Source organism: Temnothorax americanus, unplaced genomic scaffold (assembly GCF_048541705.1).
Source record: "Temnothorax americanus isolate GAGA-0224 unplaced genomic scaffold, ASM4854170v1 Scaffold9, whole genome shotgun sequence".
In the NCBI taxonomy this organism is placed as follows: Eukaryota; Metazoa; Arthropoda; class Insecta; order Hymenoptera; family Formicidae; genus Temnothorax; species Temnothorax americanus.
The window spans coordinates 3,580,623-3,598,931 of record NW_027509812.1 but is presented as its reverse complement, the minus strand read 5'-3'; the positions used below and the strand labels follow the sequence as shown (position 1 = coordinate 3,598,931).

Below are 18,309 nucleotides of genomic sequence, written 5' to 3'. Positions count from 1 at the left end.
ATTCAGCAATATTTCACGCATGCGTCGAAACTGGTCGAAACAAACATGATGCAATTTTTTACGCTAGGTCGTGATATTTTGATATTTATTTGCGCTGTCGCTAATAATCGCTAATTGCTTTGGAAATGTCATTTTTCGATTTTTTCCGAAATTTCCTCGGTGTGAGACGTCGCGATGAGCCTGGCACAAACGGGTAAGAACTTGCAACGTGCTTCTTGAAAAACATGTATATGTATATAGACGTTAAGTTTATGTGTCTCAGTTTATTTTGACGCAACTACACTCATTTTATGTCTTTTTGTATAAAAATGAAGATTTGAAAGACAAAACTCACCGCTCGATACTCTAAAAACAGTAATTAAATGCTAAAGGTGGTGTATTTGGAGGTTAGAAAATATGCAGGAATTTTGCTGTCAATAGTGCTGAAATTGCTCAGAAAAAATTTTTTTTACGTGGAGTTGGCTTTTGTTAAATGTGGCTCGCAAAGAAAATTATATAACTTCCAAGACCACGATACGTTGCATCAGCAATTTTAGATTATAGACAGTCTATTGGTATATATTTCAGATTTGGCGAGCATGATTTGCACCGAGAACGTTTTCGGAATCCAATTTGGCAAAGTGATGAAGACGACGACGATGACGATATAGACAACTTTCGGTATAGAAACGAATACTTTTATAGTCGGGAGACATTTTCAGTGAATTTGAAATTTAATTTTAATCTTTGTTTTTCAGGCATCCTGAGATCGGTTTACAGTTTAACATCTTTAGCGACCCACTTGAAATGACGATGTACTTTGAATCCCAGATTGACAACATGTTGAAAAATTTTTTTAATCTTAGTAATGTTCCTTTTGGTATGTTCGTCCGATGGAAAATTTATCATTCTACATGCTTCATTTATGAATAAAAGTGCGATACTCGGAATTTTCTTCTGATTATCAAAGTTTTCTTATTTATAAGAACTTATTAATACATTGTTCTAAGTAAGAAAACAATTCTTGTAGATGATAAAGCCATTGCAGCGTTACCATTTGCCGCACCTGAAAAGGATAGCAATTTGCGGGACAAGTTGCTGAAACCTGAGCCCGATACATTTGCTATCACAAATGTACCATTTGAACAGAAAATAGATACAGATTTAGATGGAAGGTACAACTGCAATATCATTCCTTAATTTTTTATTGTATATCTCAGATAAGTGTTTATATATAATTCATTTTATAGAGTTTCCGCAGAAGAATTTTCAAAGATGTGGAATGAAGGAAATATGGAAACGAAAAAATCTTCCGTACCAAGTAATTTCTCAATTGGAAGATCTGTTAGAAAGGAGATTATACGTAGACCTGATGGAACTGTAGAAAAAAAGCAAGTAATCAGTGATACTGAAGGCAACGAGCAGACGATCATTTCAAAGGAAATAGGCGATAAAACATATGTTGTTACTATAAAAAAAGACAAAAATGGTATTGAAACAAGATCCGAAGATTTGATTAATATGGATGAAAGTAAGTATCTATGAAGGATATACTGAATATAATAGTTATGAATAAAAACGTATAATTATAGTTCTTAATATTATGCTTATTTAAAAATTTATGTATGTTTATTTGAGACTCAATTGTGACAAATAACTAAATTTTATTGCTATTATAAAAATTAATTATAGAAGAAAATTGTTATACAAACTTCATTAATTGATATTGTATAACCGAGTAATGGCAAGCATCTGATTTGAAAATTTTTCAATTACAGGTGAACTGAAGGATTTTACTCAAAAGTGGAAATCTGCAAAAGATAACGTGAATAGTCAAGATTCGATTCTTAATCGTTTTCCATGGGAAAAGTTTTTCGGTCCCAATCCGAAATTATAACAAGTAGATAAAGAAAAGTCTCATATAGTGTTAATTCTTAATATATAAAACATGCCCGTGTAGTGTGCGAGTACCAATAAATTAAATTAAATCGATGATAGAAGCACTTCTTTAATTTTTAACCGTTAAGTTTTCTTTATTTGATGGAATATTCTGTACACATTTAATATATACATACATGTGTTAATAAAATTCATAATTTATGCAAAAAATATTTTCAAATTTACACAACCGAATCGTCTCACTTGGAAATATAAAATAGAAATAAGTGGCTTGTATTATGTGAATCTCAAATGTCTGATATTAATCATAGTACTATGTATCGCATTTGCATTTATTTTAAAATGTTGATTTTTAATATAAATGTTTTGAGACAAGATTCCTTTTTGAACACGCGCGCGAAGTATAATATTAAATAGAAAAATATTAATTATCATAAGAATATTAATTAATTCTTTGTACAGGCAACAACAAATTCGATTTATACATACAATTTTTATCATACCGCGCGTGCATACGATTTCTAAATTGCATTATTTTCTTCAAATTTTATCTAATGAGAGATCGAGGGAGATCCAATTATATTGTATCTCTCTTTTTTGTTAAAAACAGCCAGAATATCAGAATGTGAGAAAAACAATAAAAGATGCGTGCATACGATAAAGCACTGAATCCATATTACCTATAAATATATTTATATGAATAGATATATTTTATATATTACAAGAACATAAAAAAAACATGCTCTATCAAAAATATTAATATATTGCTGTCATAGCAACGTATTCAACATTTTATGCAGCATGTATTTTTATTACTTATTACCTCGACACTTAAATAAATGTTACACGCTGATCAACCTCAATAAATCCAGGTATCTCTTATGGATAATTAAATAATATTCAATACGTTATGAATCAATGTGCAGTAACACACAAATGATTGTGATTGTACCGCATAAATGTTATGTATATACATAAAATATTAGTTATAAACAAATGCACAATTTTCCGATTACAATCGCAGGATTTCCAAAATATTTCATTATTATAAAAAAAAATACAGCGAAAAATATTTACTATAATATTTTTAGATAATTTCATATTGTATTTGTGAGGTAATATGCAATGTATCGATAAGTCTCAAAATAAACGACAATACAAAATACACGTGAGGAATACACATCCAACAATAAAAATATCCGGAAATTTCTTTCCACAATAAAATTGGCCGTTTGTATATAGCAAATATTCATAATGTACATCTAAATCAGTATAATTATTAATATTCGCTATGTTATATATAAAGAAATAACTATAGCCACTTTTGTTCTAATCTTTCTAGGATAGAACATAAAATTGTTAGAGTCGCTTATAAAATATTATATATATAACGTGTTCCAAAATTCGCGAATCAAAACAGTAATAGAGAGTTCTTAAAAAAATTAAATAATAAAAGTATTTGTCGTTTTTTTTATTTCGAGCAGTAGTTTTTGCGGTCTAATTAAAGAATGAATAAATGACAGAACAAATCGATAAAATTAAAAAACTTTTATTATTTAATTTTTCAAGAATCTTTGCTGTACATTTTTATGCGCAAAAAATTTTGGAACTCTTTCTTTTCTTTCTCTCTGTATATGTATGTGTATGTGTCTGAGCATATTTATAAATTTCATATGTACACTATATATTATGAAGACAAATTTTTAAATTCTGTATTTAGGCGTTCAAATATTAAAATATATAGTAGAAAGTATTACATAATATAAATTTCTATTTTCTTCGTACAGAGAATTGACTTGTACAAATTGTAACAATATAAGTAGGTAAATCATGTTAAATTGGACTGCAACATTAAATGGTACAAATGCCTCCTTTTAATAAAGACAAAAACTAATTTCTAGATAAAATAATTTTTTTAATTGATATATATATATATATATATATATATATATATATATATATATGTATGTATGTATGCTACAAAGAAACATTAAATTGTACATTTTCACCTAATTTCTTAATGTGTATATATATTATTGTTAATTTTATTATAAATTTTATATCTTAGTAACTTGCAATCTCTTATTTCTATTCAATGTCTATGATTAAGTTAAAAATGTCGATAAAATATGAAATATGTTGGAATAAATTATAATAGTGGTATAGATTATTACATTATTTGCATATAATTTACGACATTTCATACAAATTTTTTGAACAATATATCTATACACATTTTCAATTATTTGCAACTTTTACAATGTTAATTATAGCTGCCTCAAACAGATTTCGAATGTAGCATAGAATCGTTTATATCTGTTTCTGACACTACGTTAAATTTTGTTTTTGTCATCCACTAATCGTGCAGAAATGTAGTGTACCTACCACATTGATCATTAATTAATATGTTTGCAATTATTCTTGGCCAAAACCTTCCGTTTCTTCAATTGCGTAGTTGAGTTTCTCTACTAATTGGTCGTAGCTTTTGTAAGGTGGCAAATCTAGTCTATTGAAACAGGTATGTGATCTTGGTAGCCAGGTGTCTTTTCCGAATTTCTCTATACAAAATCTTTGCGGCCCATTGCTCCCTGTAATACAACGTAATATAATATAGCACAAAATCCATATTATTATTAAAAAACATCAAACTTTCTTAATTATCAATTCTTAAATTAATAAACAATAATATTAATCAGTTTATTTTTCAATTAATAATCTCTTTACCAATTTTCTTATCGAATCCATATCTATAAAATAGGATAGACAGCCTATTATCATTTTCAATGGAAAAAATAATCTTGTTTCTTTGTAACTTACCCATCAGTTCGGCAAATCCACCAACCGGTACACGACAAGTACCAGTTACAAACTGCAACAATCTAGCTCTTTTTTCACTGTCTGTTCTCGTCACAAACTAAAACACAAACAGCGCATATTTGAACGTGACATTGGACATAATTGCAATCAAGTTTGACGTAATGACGTTAAGAATCGTACCTGCCAAAACCAGAGGATCTGTTTACTGTTACGAGTGTAATGTCTATAAATAGTATTGCGCTGCCAGTCTTCAACGTCTATCTCCTGCATACCACAAAGCATGAGCTCCAGTTCACGTTCATCGAAATATTTGAGCCACTCAAGTGGCACGACTGAATTAAAGCCTTCTAAAAATGCTTTTGTTTGTTCCTCTATACCCCTTGTCATCCTCCACTCTGTCATCAACCTGTTGAATAATCACGAGTGAAAACTTGTCTCTTGGCAAATGCGTGCATGCGCACACATGTAATTTTCTTTCTTTTTATAATTTTCTAAATTACCATCATCTCTATTACGAAAAGATATACCTGATGTATTCTTCCTTATTGTCTTCACCTACTCTAACTTTATCACCACCTTCCTTCAACTCGTGATGTATCACTTGACCAAGAATCTCAAAATCCACGCTATAATATAATTCTAGGCCACATTCATCGATGTTATTTTCTTTTATCCACACAAGGGATTTGTAGAATTCCGGATCGATGGATTCTATATCCTTCATTACTAATTTTTTATTCAACATGCGCTTATAAAAGGGCATCGTAAATCCACTATATATAAATCGGCCATGATAAAGAGCCTGAAAGAACAAGAGTTTTTTCATATAATATAGTACAAAAAAAAAGGAAACAGAAATTCTCATTTGTAAAATAGAAACATACCATTGCAATAAATCTTCCTATAAATTTGAAATACTGCAAATGGTCAGGATTGACGTACGATGCTGGATTTATTTGTAAACTGTAATTGCTTTTATTGGCATACTCAAATAGGCAATACATCGGATTTAAAACTTCATGGCTTAATAAGAAAAACCATTCTCTGAAAATTAGAAGTGTTTAATTTTTTCACGACAGACAAGGAACGCTATATATATATATATATATATATAGATGCAATCAATAAATTTATTATATATTTGTATATCATACCTAGATACACCTCCATAATCCAGACCTTCCTCTCCTTTAAATATTATATATAATCGCCGTCTTAGTGCAAAAGCTTCCGCGTTCATTATTTGATGATAAGAATCTTCAAACAATGTCTGCCGACTAACGCTAATCTTAATATGATTAGGCAGCGCATTAGTCTGGCACAAGAATCGGAATTGAGACAGTTTCCATCGGAATGATCTTTCGTATGCTCTCGGAACGCGATATACGCCTTTCGGGCTGCACAAGAAAAACAAGATATTACAGTTATTATATGTTTTATTTTGCACCAGGCGCGCGTAGCTTGACGTAATATATTTGACACTAACCCTTTGGGCGCACCAGGTCTCGGATCCTGAAATGTTGTTGTTCGAGTATTGTGATCCACAAAATATCGAACTCCATCTTCTGTCAATCGTATTTCCCAGCCGTCCGGCAATGGTGGTTCGTCCATTCCAGTTTCTTGACCTTGCGTTCGAGGATCCTCCCATTGCGTAGTACGGTTCTTATGATTTACATAATAAACTCTTCCTTCTGGTTGTTTCCGTTTTTCCCAACCAGCCGGTAATGGTCCCAGAGCGTCGTCGTCATCAACCATAGACGTCGATGGGCCGGCAGAAGCTTGACTACCGTGAGCCTATGGCAATAATATGATATATATAATGAAATTAGTATAAATTTTACAGAATCTACTTTAGTTTTCTTATATTAAAATAATTTAAACAGTAAAAAATCACATTTATTATTTTATTCATCTCTTTATAGATCAATCGGTCTGATTACCTGAGGATAAAGAAATCTTTGATTGCCTTGTTGAACGACATATTGTCTTTCACCTTGCCAATGTTGGAAATGTTGCAATCGTTCCGTATTTGGCCTTTGCCACGTGGTGCTTCTCGTATTATGATCAACGTAATAAATTCTACCTCTTGGATCTCGACGAACTTCCCATCCAGGAGGCAAAGGCTGTGGTCTCTCCCAAGATGTGCTTCGAGTATTGTGATCGACATAGTATCTAATAGCATGAAGGAGAGATATAAGACAGAGATAAAAATTTCATAAATTGTTACGACATTTAGTCGACATATGTATTACCTTCTCCCATATAAGTCGTATCTCATTTCCCAACCGGGCGGTAGCGGTTCTTCGGAATGACTGATATCTTCAGCGAGCACTACAGAGGATCCTGGTTGCGTCACAGATTGCCCAGGTACGGCTGCAGCGACGGATTGATTTGACAACGAAGGTGCGGTCTGCGGAATTCGCGATATACTGGAACGAGAATCTGGTAGCGCAATAGGAGACATATGTTCCACAATAGGAATTGTTCGTCCATCAGTGAGAGGGATCACTGCCGATTGTTCCGATCGAAAAACTACAGCACGACTATCCGACAGTGGGGCACTCGCGTTTTGTTGACTACGCGATGCGGTTTCGCGTCCCACACGTAGATCCACAAGCGGCGCCGCATTCATCGATTGCTCCGCACGTGGAGCTCGCAAATCTTCTTGGGGGCGAACATTCGTAGATTGCTCCGACTGTCTTATCGCGCGCAAATCCTCACCCGCACGAACACTCATGGACTGCTCGGGTTGCCTCATTCCCCGCGCCAGATCCTCGGTCACACGAATATTCGTGGGTTGTTCCGACTGTTGTCTGATCGCGCGTTGATCCTCATTTGACATACTCGTTCGTCGAATGGTCGCAGACTGATCCGATTGTCTCACTCCGCGCAAATCACGCGGATCATCTGTCAAAAGAACATTCGTCGATTGTTCCGAACGTGTCATTACACGGCCATCTGGATGAGCCGCGACGATCGGTTGTTCTATCCGTAGGGCACCAGCACCGCCACATGCGTCCACGAGTGACGATGCACTCGCATCTGTTTGAGAAGCACTGGAACCGTCCATGTTAGAAAGCATAGATTGATCTTGCCGAGGAATCCCACGGACATCCGCGCAAATCTGTTGCCCGGGTATTGTTGAAGGAGACTGTTCCGATCGCAGCGGGCCACGCGAATCCGATTTGACTATCGCGGATTGATCCACGTTGCTGTAATTGCTCCATGCGTACACTCGGCCCTCCGATGAATTAGCCGACGCCGACGGTTGCTCTTTAACGGTCGATCTACCCGCGAAAGTTCGTACGTCCGTGGCATGCCGGTTTCCTGGCGACATCATAGATTTATCGGCCATTGGAATCGCGTGGCCGTTCACCAAGATACTCGTGGAAAGGCTGCTACCGCTGGGGCTATTACCAACGTTGCTACTCGATGTACCATCCGCACTTGGGATCGTAGTAGAAAGTCCAACATTTTTGTTACTGTTTGCTTGACTGTTTCCACCATTGTAACTGGGACTAAGGTGAATATTTGTCAAACCACGATATATAGACGGTGCAAGATTCTCCGAACTATGTAATCTCATTCGTGCACGGACTCCACCATTGAGAATACTTCGGTTATTAAGCGTATCGTTTGCGGCACCTAAAATGATACAATTTTATTAAAAAAAAATAGAAGAAAAAAAAAGAGTGTCGCGATATACAGTAGCAGTATTTAATATCTCTCTTTTAAACAAACTTCCTTTATAGATATTAATATAATTTCCAACATTTTTTGTGTATCAACTATATTTTTCTTACCATCAGATTGTATTTGGCAAGATGGTTCATTAACATTCACCGGTATCTCGTTGGTGGTGTCAATTCTAAGTCCATCGAATACCGTAATCAATTCGCCGACTTTACACAGTTGAGAATCGTGCTTGCTCTCGCTCATTAAATCAAACGTCAATTCTAAATTTTCTAGTTTCCCATTATAATGCGATAACACTTGGAACAGGTTTATCCGTTTTTCTCCTATCAACGTATCTTTGCGAAATGTACTATGGTCAAGTAATCGAAAATGCAATTGTGAATATGGTGTAACGAGTATAGTAAATTCCTCGTTCCATTTTGGCTGATATGTGGACTTTGACACTTCAGTTTTACGAGGACTTTTATCATCAACTGAGAACTCTATGTATGGATTAGGCTTCAAAAAGGTTGAACTCCTCAGTATCGCTCCTTCAACTAGAATAAATATAATTATTAACGTAGATAAAACAATCGTGCAACCCTGGTATCTATTTATAACATAAAACAAAATTTTTTAAATTATTTTTTAAATATAAAACATTGAATATATATATATATATATATATAAATATATATATATATATATTTAATAAAAGATAAATTGCATTTGTTATAACAATGTAAATAAAAATGAATAATTGTCACATTTATTTTATATATATTCTTTTCAATAGATACAATTGTACAACAAGAATTAGACGTTATAGAACAAAACCTTTATATATAATAAAAGAAAGTTGACTATTATCGGTTACTTCATCCAATCCTCGCGTTATTTCTATGAAATAAATATCACAGCATATGTAACAGCTAACAAACTGATAATTGATATCAATTCCTCTAAAGACACAATTGAGATAAGAAAACGTCTGATCAGAGATCACGTATGATAAGAACAGAATTTGCAAGACAAAAAATAATAATAGTCCGTTCACATATATAAGTATAATATCATAAATTTCTTCTTTTTCCTTCTGCTTCTGTTTTCACTATGAAATTCTTTTAGACATTCATCTTTAGTGCAATTACATTCCTTTTAATGCAACAAAACATTTGCAATAAACAAACGTTAACAACATACATTTTGAGAATGTCCTATCGCGTCTGCAAGACTAAAAGACTTACTTGTGATGGTTAATTGGTGAAAACCAGGGGACGCCGCATCTTCCTCGCAATGAGACATTGTAAGAATATTATTGCGATTCAAATTACTTTGAAGAGGTCATAATTTTCTCACTGAATCACTCTCTCTCTCTCTCTCTCTTGCGATATCTGCAATGTGCACAAGTGGATTCTGGAGATACAACTTTATAGGTTAACTCTTCTTGGGATTATTTATAATACGTATATCGCTTGTGTAAGACGTACTACACTTATATGACAAAATTCGCTGTCAAAATTGGTGACGATCGGCGCACATATCTCACTTATACCGGTAGCAGAGAAAATGTCATTTGAAAAAAAAAATATACATAATGTAAAGCTATATCTATGTTACTTTGTAGAACGATATAATCAGCAGTATAATTATATAACGCGTTCAATCCAGTCCGATCTTGTCTCGACGAATCCAGCAAATATACGAGCAAATATAAAAACGAGGAAATACTTTGAAAAGCTCGCGGAGCAAAATCTTGACATTTTTTGCCGCGATCTATGCGTGACGGCGACTTTACCTAACGGCCTACGGCCAATTCCCTTCGGCTGAAAATATTCTGTTCGCGAGCGCGACGTACGTTACAAAGGGTATACCGTCGTCGCGGAGATCCGTCGTCATCGTTGTACACGCACGATCTCATGGATCTCGCTCGCGACTCACGGCTCGTCGAGGTGCCGCAGAGTGCTGCTGTCACACGGCGTCGCGATATTCGCGATCGAGGCGAGGCGAGAAACAAATAATTGCAACGAGCAACGAGCAATATATATCACGGCGAATACAAACCGTATAATCGGTGCCCCTCGGAGCGACGCTCACGATACCCTCGACGACGACCCGCCGCCCATTCCTCGCACGATTGCGGATCTCTTATCTTGCTGCGCGGCCGCGGCAGCAAGTGGAAATATTCGGGATTTGCGTTATCATCAAAGGCCTCGCGCTATCGGTCAGTCACCATCTTCTCGTACGTCAAACGCGGAGAGCGGAGCACTTTTCTCGTATCACGCGAGAGCGCGACTGCGACCGGCGCGACCGCGGACGACGGCCCTCATGATTGAAAATCGCTGCCGTCCGTCCGATACTCCGATGACTCCGATCCGGTTCGATGGGTCCTCGTGCGAAATGTATATGCACGTACATATGTACGCGAGCTATTTTCACCCGTACGACACCGCACCATATAATGCACGCATTTCAGTCATGTGAGAGAAAGAGAGAAAGAGAGAGAGAGAGAGAGAGAGAGAGAGAGAGAGAGAGAGAGAGAGAAGTTCGGCGATGCACGGCCGCGCTCAGCAGGTTGTACTCGCGCCGACAGAGACCGAGCATTCAAGGTTCTCTCGAGGTAAAGAGAGATAAAAATAGTCACTCCGGTCACTCGTCCTCGACTTTACTGACTTCTGTCCTTATCTGCGTCAATCGTTACGGCTGACAGACTGCGCGTTGGAAAGAGAAAAGAAACCTTGACCACACACAGTATTGTCTTCTCTTTCTAATATAAAGTGGAGCTGGACTGAGGACTGACTGGGGAGAGATGTGAAGTTGGCCAGAGATTGGCAAATTGAAAATTGCCGATGCTGCCAACTTATTTGTTTCTCTTAAGGTCACTAAAAGAAATGGCGCTTGGATACAAATACATCTGTCAATAGATACGGAGACCGTTTCATGTGCGAAAAATGTATATTTATCCATTTATAAAGCATACTAAACACACACACACACACACACACACACACATCCAGCACTTCCTTTACAAATTATTTTTAATATAAGCTAGATCGAAGTTGGAGCAAAAATTAATCAGGCGGTCTCATAGAAACTACTTTATTGCACTTCCTCGATTTCAATTCGAAATAAATTATGTGATAATATATTATTCTAGCTTCAACTTCAAACTGCATTTTAAGATTGACAGTAACAGCGCATGATTTGCAAAGCGAAAAATATGCATAAATTCACGCAAAAAATATATCATTATTGTATAGGCACAGAGCTGATCGTTATCATAACAGTTATGACTAACTTAATATATAACGTAAATTGTTATTATTAAATCAATCATGTTATTAAATTAATATTTAAATTAGATTTTTAAAGTTACAGAAAAAACTTGTATGTAATACACACAGCTCTCAATCATATAATTATATTAATTATCATTTGAAAAACAAGGATTCAAGACAAGTTAGGGATAAGATTTTGAGCAATTGTCGTTGAAATTACAATAAAAAAAAAAACAAGAACATGAAATGTCGCGTCGCGGTAACGACAACAATAAATTATCATAGATGACAAATCTATACCGAAGAAAATAAAAAACCCTAATTAATCGTTCTAATTTATCGTTAATATTTTCACATAAGCGTACGCGTTAATATAATGAAGCTCGCTGACGAATGTGAGCACCGACAGAATGGCGGGTATCTGCCACCATGTAAGCCTGACGTACTCCTGGATGCGACATCGCAGATTTCCGGGCAGAAATATCGCCAGGAGTATGTAATCCATCGTCGCGTGAAAGTTGAACATCTTCCAGGCGAGGGTGATGGCCCAAAAGGCGGAACTTCTGAAGACAACGGTCTGTCTATCGTAGAAATCTTCCCGGTCGATCGGAGAAATGTTTTTATCGTCGATCTCCAGGAGATCCTGATACACGGATACGTATCGGTTCCAAGCGATGCTTGTTAAGGAGAAATGCAAGCTCACTATCAGCACGTTATACAGGGGCGATTTCCGGTACGAGTTGGAGGCGACGGCACTGTGGGGCAGCGACGGTAGCAACGGCGCTCGCACGGGTCGCTCGTAATTGGCGCGATCGTTGGCGTTGCGCCTCAGAAAGACGAATAACGCGACTATGAGAGCGATGCAACCGAGACCGTCGCAAATGCCATCCACGAAAAAGCCGATGGAGCCGACGTCGGACTTCTCGCCTTTGACATTGAGTCTCGTTCTCGCCACGTGCCCGTCCAGATCGTCCATCCAGGCCCTGACTTGGAACAACGCGACGCCCACTTGCCTGCTGAAGAGAGAACTCCGCGCGATGCATCGGGCGCCGATTATGGCTATTATCACGTGGGAGACGCTGATGGCATTCGGCGTCAACCAGGTCCAAGAGCGACTGATACCCAGCAGATGATCCACCAGGGAGGCCAGGGGACTTAAGATGTAATGATTAGGGTGGTCCAGCATCATGGCCTTCACCGTCACCGTGCAAATTGGATTCAGATCGCAGAGGATGGGCGAGCGATACGGCAATGTCTGTGTGCGGTTCGCACGTGGGCGGATGTCATAATTCTGCGCTCTGAAATAGAGTAGCAGATCCATCCCGATGAAGTATAGCGATAACAGTAGCAGAACCGCCAAATATGTTTTGTTGACGAACGTCGGCAAAAACATCTTCGGAAATCCAGAATCTCGCTATTTAATTTCTCTCCCTTAATCTTATACTTTCTTTCATTAATTTAATTCAATCGTATATAGTTATTTTTAATTTAATCAATGGCTTATTATCGTTATCTTTCTTACTTTATCAAGACGATCCAATAATAAGCCAATATATCTTGTTATAGTAGAATATTATTTTTACCGTTTAAAATTATCGGCACGTTTCGGCTCCAACTCCATATGTGTGCGTGCCAGCGTACGCACATGTATGCGCATGTGTGTGTGTGAGACAAAGTTTTTTAAAAGTGCGCGCCAGTCCTTTCATTGATCAATTGCCGTTGATATTTTTCTCGATAATCCTCTCGTTCGTTTTCTTCTTTAGATATATTCAAATCCACAATACACGTATATGTATGTAAAAACATGTGTAAATATATATATATATATATACCAATATTAATTCTTCAAGTTCCCACCTCGAGACAAGAAAGCATTCAGACTTCTGCATTTATCGTGATAACTGTGTGCACTATCGACGCATCGATAACTACTTTTATCACGCGATAAAAACTATACGATGTTAAAGTCAATGCGTCATCCAGGTCGAACACGCATTTTCGCTGCAAGTACAGAGATAGATTAGACGGGAATAGATAATGTTCTAATGTGTCGTTATCGCACAAGAATTGCAGTATATACGGAGAGAAGAACTTAAATGTTCCGTAAACTCGAGTGTTTATTGAATTAAGACGACACACGATTATACGAATCTAATATCTATCTATAATATGTTACAATGTCGAACTCTTTGATTCAAACTACTAGTAAATGCGCATTAGCATCGTATTAGAAGTACGTTTAATAAATGGTACATATGAACTGACGCGCTCTTCGTTGTAATACGTGTTTTATAACTTCGCTAGACGAACGTGACTTGGTTTGCAAGTAAGATATATCTAATGCTTATTGGTCACATCACTTGCCGCGGGATTCTCCAAGACATGCTGAAGAGCGCAAGAAACGTTTACGTAACAATATTTGAGTTTCTAAAAAGTTTCTAAAAAAAGATAAATCAAAGTTACGCTAAATTGAACAATATCTTCAAATATTCGACAGATTTTCCGATAGATAAACAACAAATGTAAATTATTGTATAAACTAGAACGTAAATTATTTTATAAACTATATAGACATTGCGAGGATCAATTGGTGTGTCGCATTTTAAGTAATTCTCTATTGTCTTTTGTATTTTAAATATAATACTTGTGGATGAAGTATATCTCTTGTCTAAAATGAATACCCGTGCAATTTTTCAAATCTATATTATATATATTTAATTTCAACAAATATTTTTTAATGTAATTTAACAATTAAAAAGAACTTAAAAAGTCTACGGCGTAATATATGAAACATTTATTCGAGAGATCGCATATAATTTTAGCAAGCTTTTGTAAAATTTAATAAAAGTTCCTCTCTCTGTGTTTTCAAAAACAAAATTAATTAATTGTTAAATGTGGAATTTTCTCTTGTTGGCCTTAACTTTCTCTCTTATTTCTCCTTTCTTTTTCTCCTTTCTTCGCAAAAATTTCAAAACTTGAGACGATATCTTATTTAATTATCAGCGTAAACAAATTTTCCAAAAAGGTCGGGATCAAGTCGATGCAGCTGCGTATTCTTTCCAAAGCCTAAAATATAAATTGCTGAGCTCACGGTGCGACGAGACAACTGTAAGAAATAACAATGGTATGAGTAAAAAAAAAACTCGTAAAAGTGTGCGACATAAATACCAAGGTTGAATGTGAACTTTTAAAAATGCTATTTGAATATTGAGAGATCAAAAATAACACTAAACAACAATGTCCTTAATTAAGTTAGATATTTACTTTCTCGGCGTTGACAGACCTGCATCCGGAGTCTCGGGCTTCCACCACGCGAGGTCTCCAAGATCAATCGGGCAAAATATCATCGACGCTCTCCCGTCCACCCTTTAAAAGATTTCAATGGGTTACTGAATATTATCGCTGATAATTAATAATAGATATCGAACATGGCAACGAAAAAACTCAACGGTTTATGTGCGTCTTTTAATAAATTGTACAGAGGAAATGTATCCGCGATAGACGCGATAGCGCAACGCGCGTACGCAACCGCGGACGAAGGAGATACTCAGGTTACTCATACTGGTCAGGTGAGATATATCCCTCGTTCGTTCGTCAAAACGTTCCTTATATAAAATATTGGAAATCATTCTACTCGTTCAAATAACGAAATTCACACAGATCTAGCGATACATATTAATGAAAGTGTATATTTGATTTATTTATCGATTACCAAATGAACCGTTAACTCATTTTCTAGTATCGTCCTTCACGACTTCTTTGATATACTGTTTCTCTTTAATAATCGTTTCTCATCACACTTCATCAGGTATTCGAGAAAGACGATTATCGACTGGTAAGATTTCTGGACAGGTCGAAGGAAGTTAACAAAAATTGGGCGATTAAATTGATAGATGAAGTACCGCCGTCGCCCGAGAAAGATAGAATCGTAGCTTGCGACGGTGGCGGAGGTCCCCTTGGACATCCTAAAGTTTATATAAATCTGGTAAGATTTGTGTCAATATTAAAACGAGTAGCGTGCTAAGTTGTAATAAAACAAATTTTATTTCTAAGAAAGGTAAACTTATTTTATTCTTTCCTTTGCAGGATAGACCAGGCAATCATATCTGTGGCTACTGTGGTCTGCGCTTCTATAAGCAGGACCATCGTTAGACGAACGCCGTACACGAGTAGTTATATTAATTGTTAATTTATAAGTGTACTTTAGAACGTGACGTTCGCTGCAGTAAATATGTAAAATAAAACCGGTACCTAACGCAACTCAATTATATTTGAATAAATATTTGATGATTAATACACAAGTTGGGTGTCGAGATTAAGATTTGTCTACTAAATTCTTTTTAAAAAATATTGTTCAACATTTATAAATTTATATATTGAATCTACGTATATACCAAATTCAAAAATACAAGTATTTGAACGTTTAGCACTTGATAAATTTATCGATACTCCAATGAAGTCGGTGAAAGATACTCTTTTATAAATGCGAATAATGAGGTTTAGATGCGTATTAATCTTCACAAGATCGAATTTATGTACGAGAAACACCTTTTAAACACATTTCAAGATTTAAATGATAGTTTTAACAAATTTAATTTTCATTGCAATAGAAATTTTCACACTAATGACGAGAATATATTTACCGAAAAGATTTATTCAAGATTCATCTTTCTTCAACTCGCATACTTCATCCGCATTCGCATCTCACAAGGCTGTCTTTTGACTGTTCATACTTAAAGGTATAGCTTGCAGTTCTGTTCTCATACAAAGGAATTCTCCGCAGACACACGTTATACTCAACGACACGAGATTTAAACACCACCAGCTAAAAGACGTTGGATAAGTTCCGTTGTACGCCCAGCAACAGATCAGATGAATCCAATGGGCCGTGCACGCAAAGTCCATGCATAATTTTGTTCTTTGCACTAGCCACCATAACGCAAGAGCGCCTACGAAGGCATTTAGGACAAACATAACGATAACTAGCTGCCCACCAAAATCACGAACGTGTATCTCTTTATATTGAAACGCATAATCCAACGATTTTGTCCAGCCCAATATCGATGCGACGATCCAAATCCAGAATCCAAGGCAAAGATACATAACGGTCTGTACGGCGATTATCTGGGAAATTATGAGAATGGGATCCCATGTCGTCTTGCGAAATTGCCCAGAGAGATTATTCATTTTCTTGCACTCTAGGAATGGTACCTATTCGAGAAATAAAAGTTTTCTAAATAGATAGAAGCAAACTTTCATCATTCTAGACTTCTGAATCCAGTATCTGTAAATAACGAACCAACTACGTGTATCGTTGAAATAGAATGAAAGAAATGTGAAATTTAAATGTTAAAACATAACGATATCTAATCATATATATGTATATGTATACGTACAAAATATATAATTTAAGATATTGGTGGACAGGTATGTTGAGGCTAGAATATTACCGTACAAGTATAATACTCACATTGTGACTCGAAAGTCAAAACACAGGTACAATCCAATCTGATTAATTTTTCCAGATACATTTGGTACGATAACAGACGAAAGGAAGACGCGTATAAATAGAATTAGGCCGAGTTTCCACTGAGCGCGTCACGCGTCGCGTCGTCCGAGTTGAACCAATCGAAACATCCCATTTCGATCCCGTCACAAAAATGTATTCCGACTGCAAAGGGTTCTATAGAACGATCCCGCGATTGGTTCGCTGTCCGATTCCGCTTCCTTTTGAGAAAGGATTCCTTGGGACGGTATTCATAGTCGGATTTTGTATTCCCTTGTTGAATCTTGTAAAATAATTATATCTCGCGTCGCGGGGCAGAGCGACACTTTTTTCTGCCAGATTCTTTCGTTTCGTGCAAAAACGCGTCGAATGAACCTAAGTTCATCGTTTTTTGTGCTGCTGTAGCTAAACTGAAGAATTACCTTAAATAATCTTGTATTCCCTTGTTAAATTTAATTAAAATTTTTGAATCTTTTTTACAAAATTGTTATCATAATTTCAGCGAACTAGTGATATTTCGACGTTCGGGAAAACAACGTAGGCGACAGGGTGCCATTACATGGAGCGCGGAAACGCGGAAACGCGGAAGCGCGGAAGACAAAATTTACTAGATTTCCGTCGATCCGTTCCGTCTGTTTTGAATGCCTTAATATTACATGGAGCATATTTTGAGCGGAAAAGCGGAACGGAGAATTATAAAATATTAATTTTTAACGGTATTTATTGATTAAAATGCTTGTATTCAATAGATAAGCTGAAAAGATAAGCATATTAATAAAAATTGCAATGAATTAAGTGAACACAATTTTAAGAAATGAATACAAATGTCTATTTGTCACTATACTGTTCCGCTTTTCCGCGCAAATTGTGCTCCATGTAATATAAGGAGAAACAAACTCGCGGAACGAACGCGTCAAAATCCGTTGTCAACGCGGATACAGTATACTCCATCAAATTTCGGAGCTGTTTAATCACATTGAAAAAAAAGCTTTTACACATACTCTTCGATTACTTTATTATTTAATAAAAGTGGCAGTATAATATTATAGATCCAAACATCATGTTGATGGTTATTGGGTGCGTTCAGCCGATACTCCGCTAGCCTAGCAATCGTGAGCAGTCGCTCGTTTTCGCTCGTTTCCTCTCCTTTGACCC

General features: G+C 36.2%; 5 protein-coding genes across 15 annotated transcripts; 2 read left to right on the top strand and 3 right to left on the bottom strand.

The window, feature by feature from the left end:
* The first annotated feature begins 12 nt into the window (after positions 1 to 12).
* Positions 13 to 1,971, top strand: LOC143907800 (uncharacterized). Its single transcript, XM_077424787.1, has 6 exons — positions 13 to 193; positions 568 to 660; positions 738 to 859; positions 1,010 to 1,154; positions 1,230 to 1,510; positions 1,758 to 1,971. The coding sequence occupies exons 1-6, from the start codon at positions 126 to 128 to the stop codon at positions 1,874 to 1,876; spliced, it is 828 nt and encodes a 275-aa protein (XP_077280913.1). The 5' UTR covers positions 13 to 125; the 3' UTR covers positions 1,877 to 1,971.
* A 297-nt stretch (positions 1,972 to 2,268) lies between these two features.
* Su(dx) (Suppressor of deltex) lies at positions 2,269 to 10,827 on the bottom strand. The gene is made up of 12 exons (XM_077424757.1): positions 10,435 to 10,827; positions 9,618 to 9,764; positions 8,499 to 8,927; positions 6,948 to 8,340; positions 6,636 to 6,867; positions 6,182 to 6,489; positions 5,850 to 6,092; positions 5,580 to 5,739; positions 5,223 to 5,497; positions 4,876 to 5,101; positions 4,696 to 4,792; positions 2,269 to 4,466 (listed from the first exon to the last, which is right to left on the bottom strand). The coding sequence occupies exons 2-12, from the start codon at positions 9,673 to 9,675 to the stop codon at positions 4,294 to 4,296; spliced, it is 3,594 nt and encodes a 1,197-aa protein (XP_077280883.1). The 5' UTR covers positions 9,676 to 9,764; positions 10,435 to 10,827; the 3' UTR covers positions 2,269 to 4,293.
* Positions 10,828 to 11,315: 488 nt separating this feature from the next.
* LOC143907799 (ceramide phosphoethanolamine synthase-like) lies at positions 11,316 to 16,330 on the bottom strand. 9 transcript variants are annotated; one of them, XM_077424784.1, is made up of 4 exons: positions 14,913 to 15,013; positions 13,481 to 14,754; positions 13,232 to 13,405; positions 11,316 to 12,946 (listed from the first exon to the last, which is right to left on the bottom strand). In XM_077424784.1, exons 3-4 carry the CDS (start codon positions 13,303 to 13,305, stop codon positions 11,980 to 11,982), a joined length of 1,041 nt encoding a protein of 346 aa, XP_077280910.1. In that variant the 5' UTR covers positions 13,306 to 13,405; positions 13,481 to 14,754; positions 14,913 to 15,013; the 3' UTR covers positions 11,316 to 11,979. The 9 variants fall into 9 exon arrangements, with proteins under 9 accessions (XP_077280910.1, XP_077280911.1, XP_077280904.1 ...); XM_077424785.1 differs by having other exon boundaries at positions 13,506 to 14,754; XM_077424778.1 differs by adding an exon at positions 16,292 to 16,330 and having other exon boundaries at positions 11,316 to 14,754; positions 14,913 to 15,014.
* Positions 14,965 to 15,913, top strand: Nd-13a (NADH dehydrogenase (ubiquinone) 13 kDa A subunit). Its single transcript, XM_077424793.1, has 3 exons — positions 14,965 to 15,217; positions 15,457 to 15,633; positions 15,735 to 15,913. The coding sequence occupies exons 1-3, from the start codon at positions 15,077 to 15,079 to the stop codon at positions 15,798 to 15,800; spliced, it is 384 nt and encodes a 127-aa protein (XP_077280919.1). The 5' UTR covers positions 14,965 to 15,076; the 3' UTR covers positions 15,801 to 15,913.
* On the bottom strand, positions 15,670 to 17,276 carry Sys1 (Sys1 golgi trafficking protein). 3 transcript variants are annotated; one of them, XM_077424790.1, is made up of 2 exons: positions 17,119 to 17,276; positions 15,670 to 16,932 (listed from the first exon to the last, which is right to left on the bottom strand). In XM_077424790.1, exon 2 carries the CDS (start codon positions 16,833 to 16,835, stop codon positions 16,353 to 16,355), a length of 483 nt encoding a protein of 160 aa, XP_077280916.1. In that variant the 5' UTR covers positions 16,836 to 16,932; positions 17,119 to 17,276; the 3' UTR covers positions 15,670 to 16,352. The 3 variants fall into 3 exon arrangements, with proteins under 3 accessions (XP_077280916.1, XP_077280918.1, XP_077280917.1); XM_077424792.1 differs by having other exon boundaries at positions 15,670 to 16,859; XM_077424791.1 differs by having other exon boundaries at positions 17,045 to 17,195.
* Between the last annotated feature and the right edge of the window lie 1,033 nt (positions 17,277 to 18,309).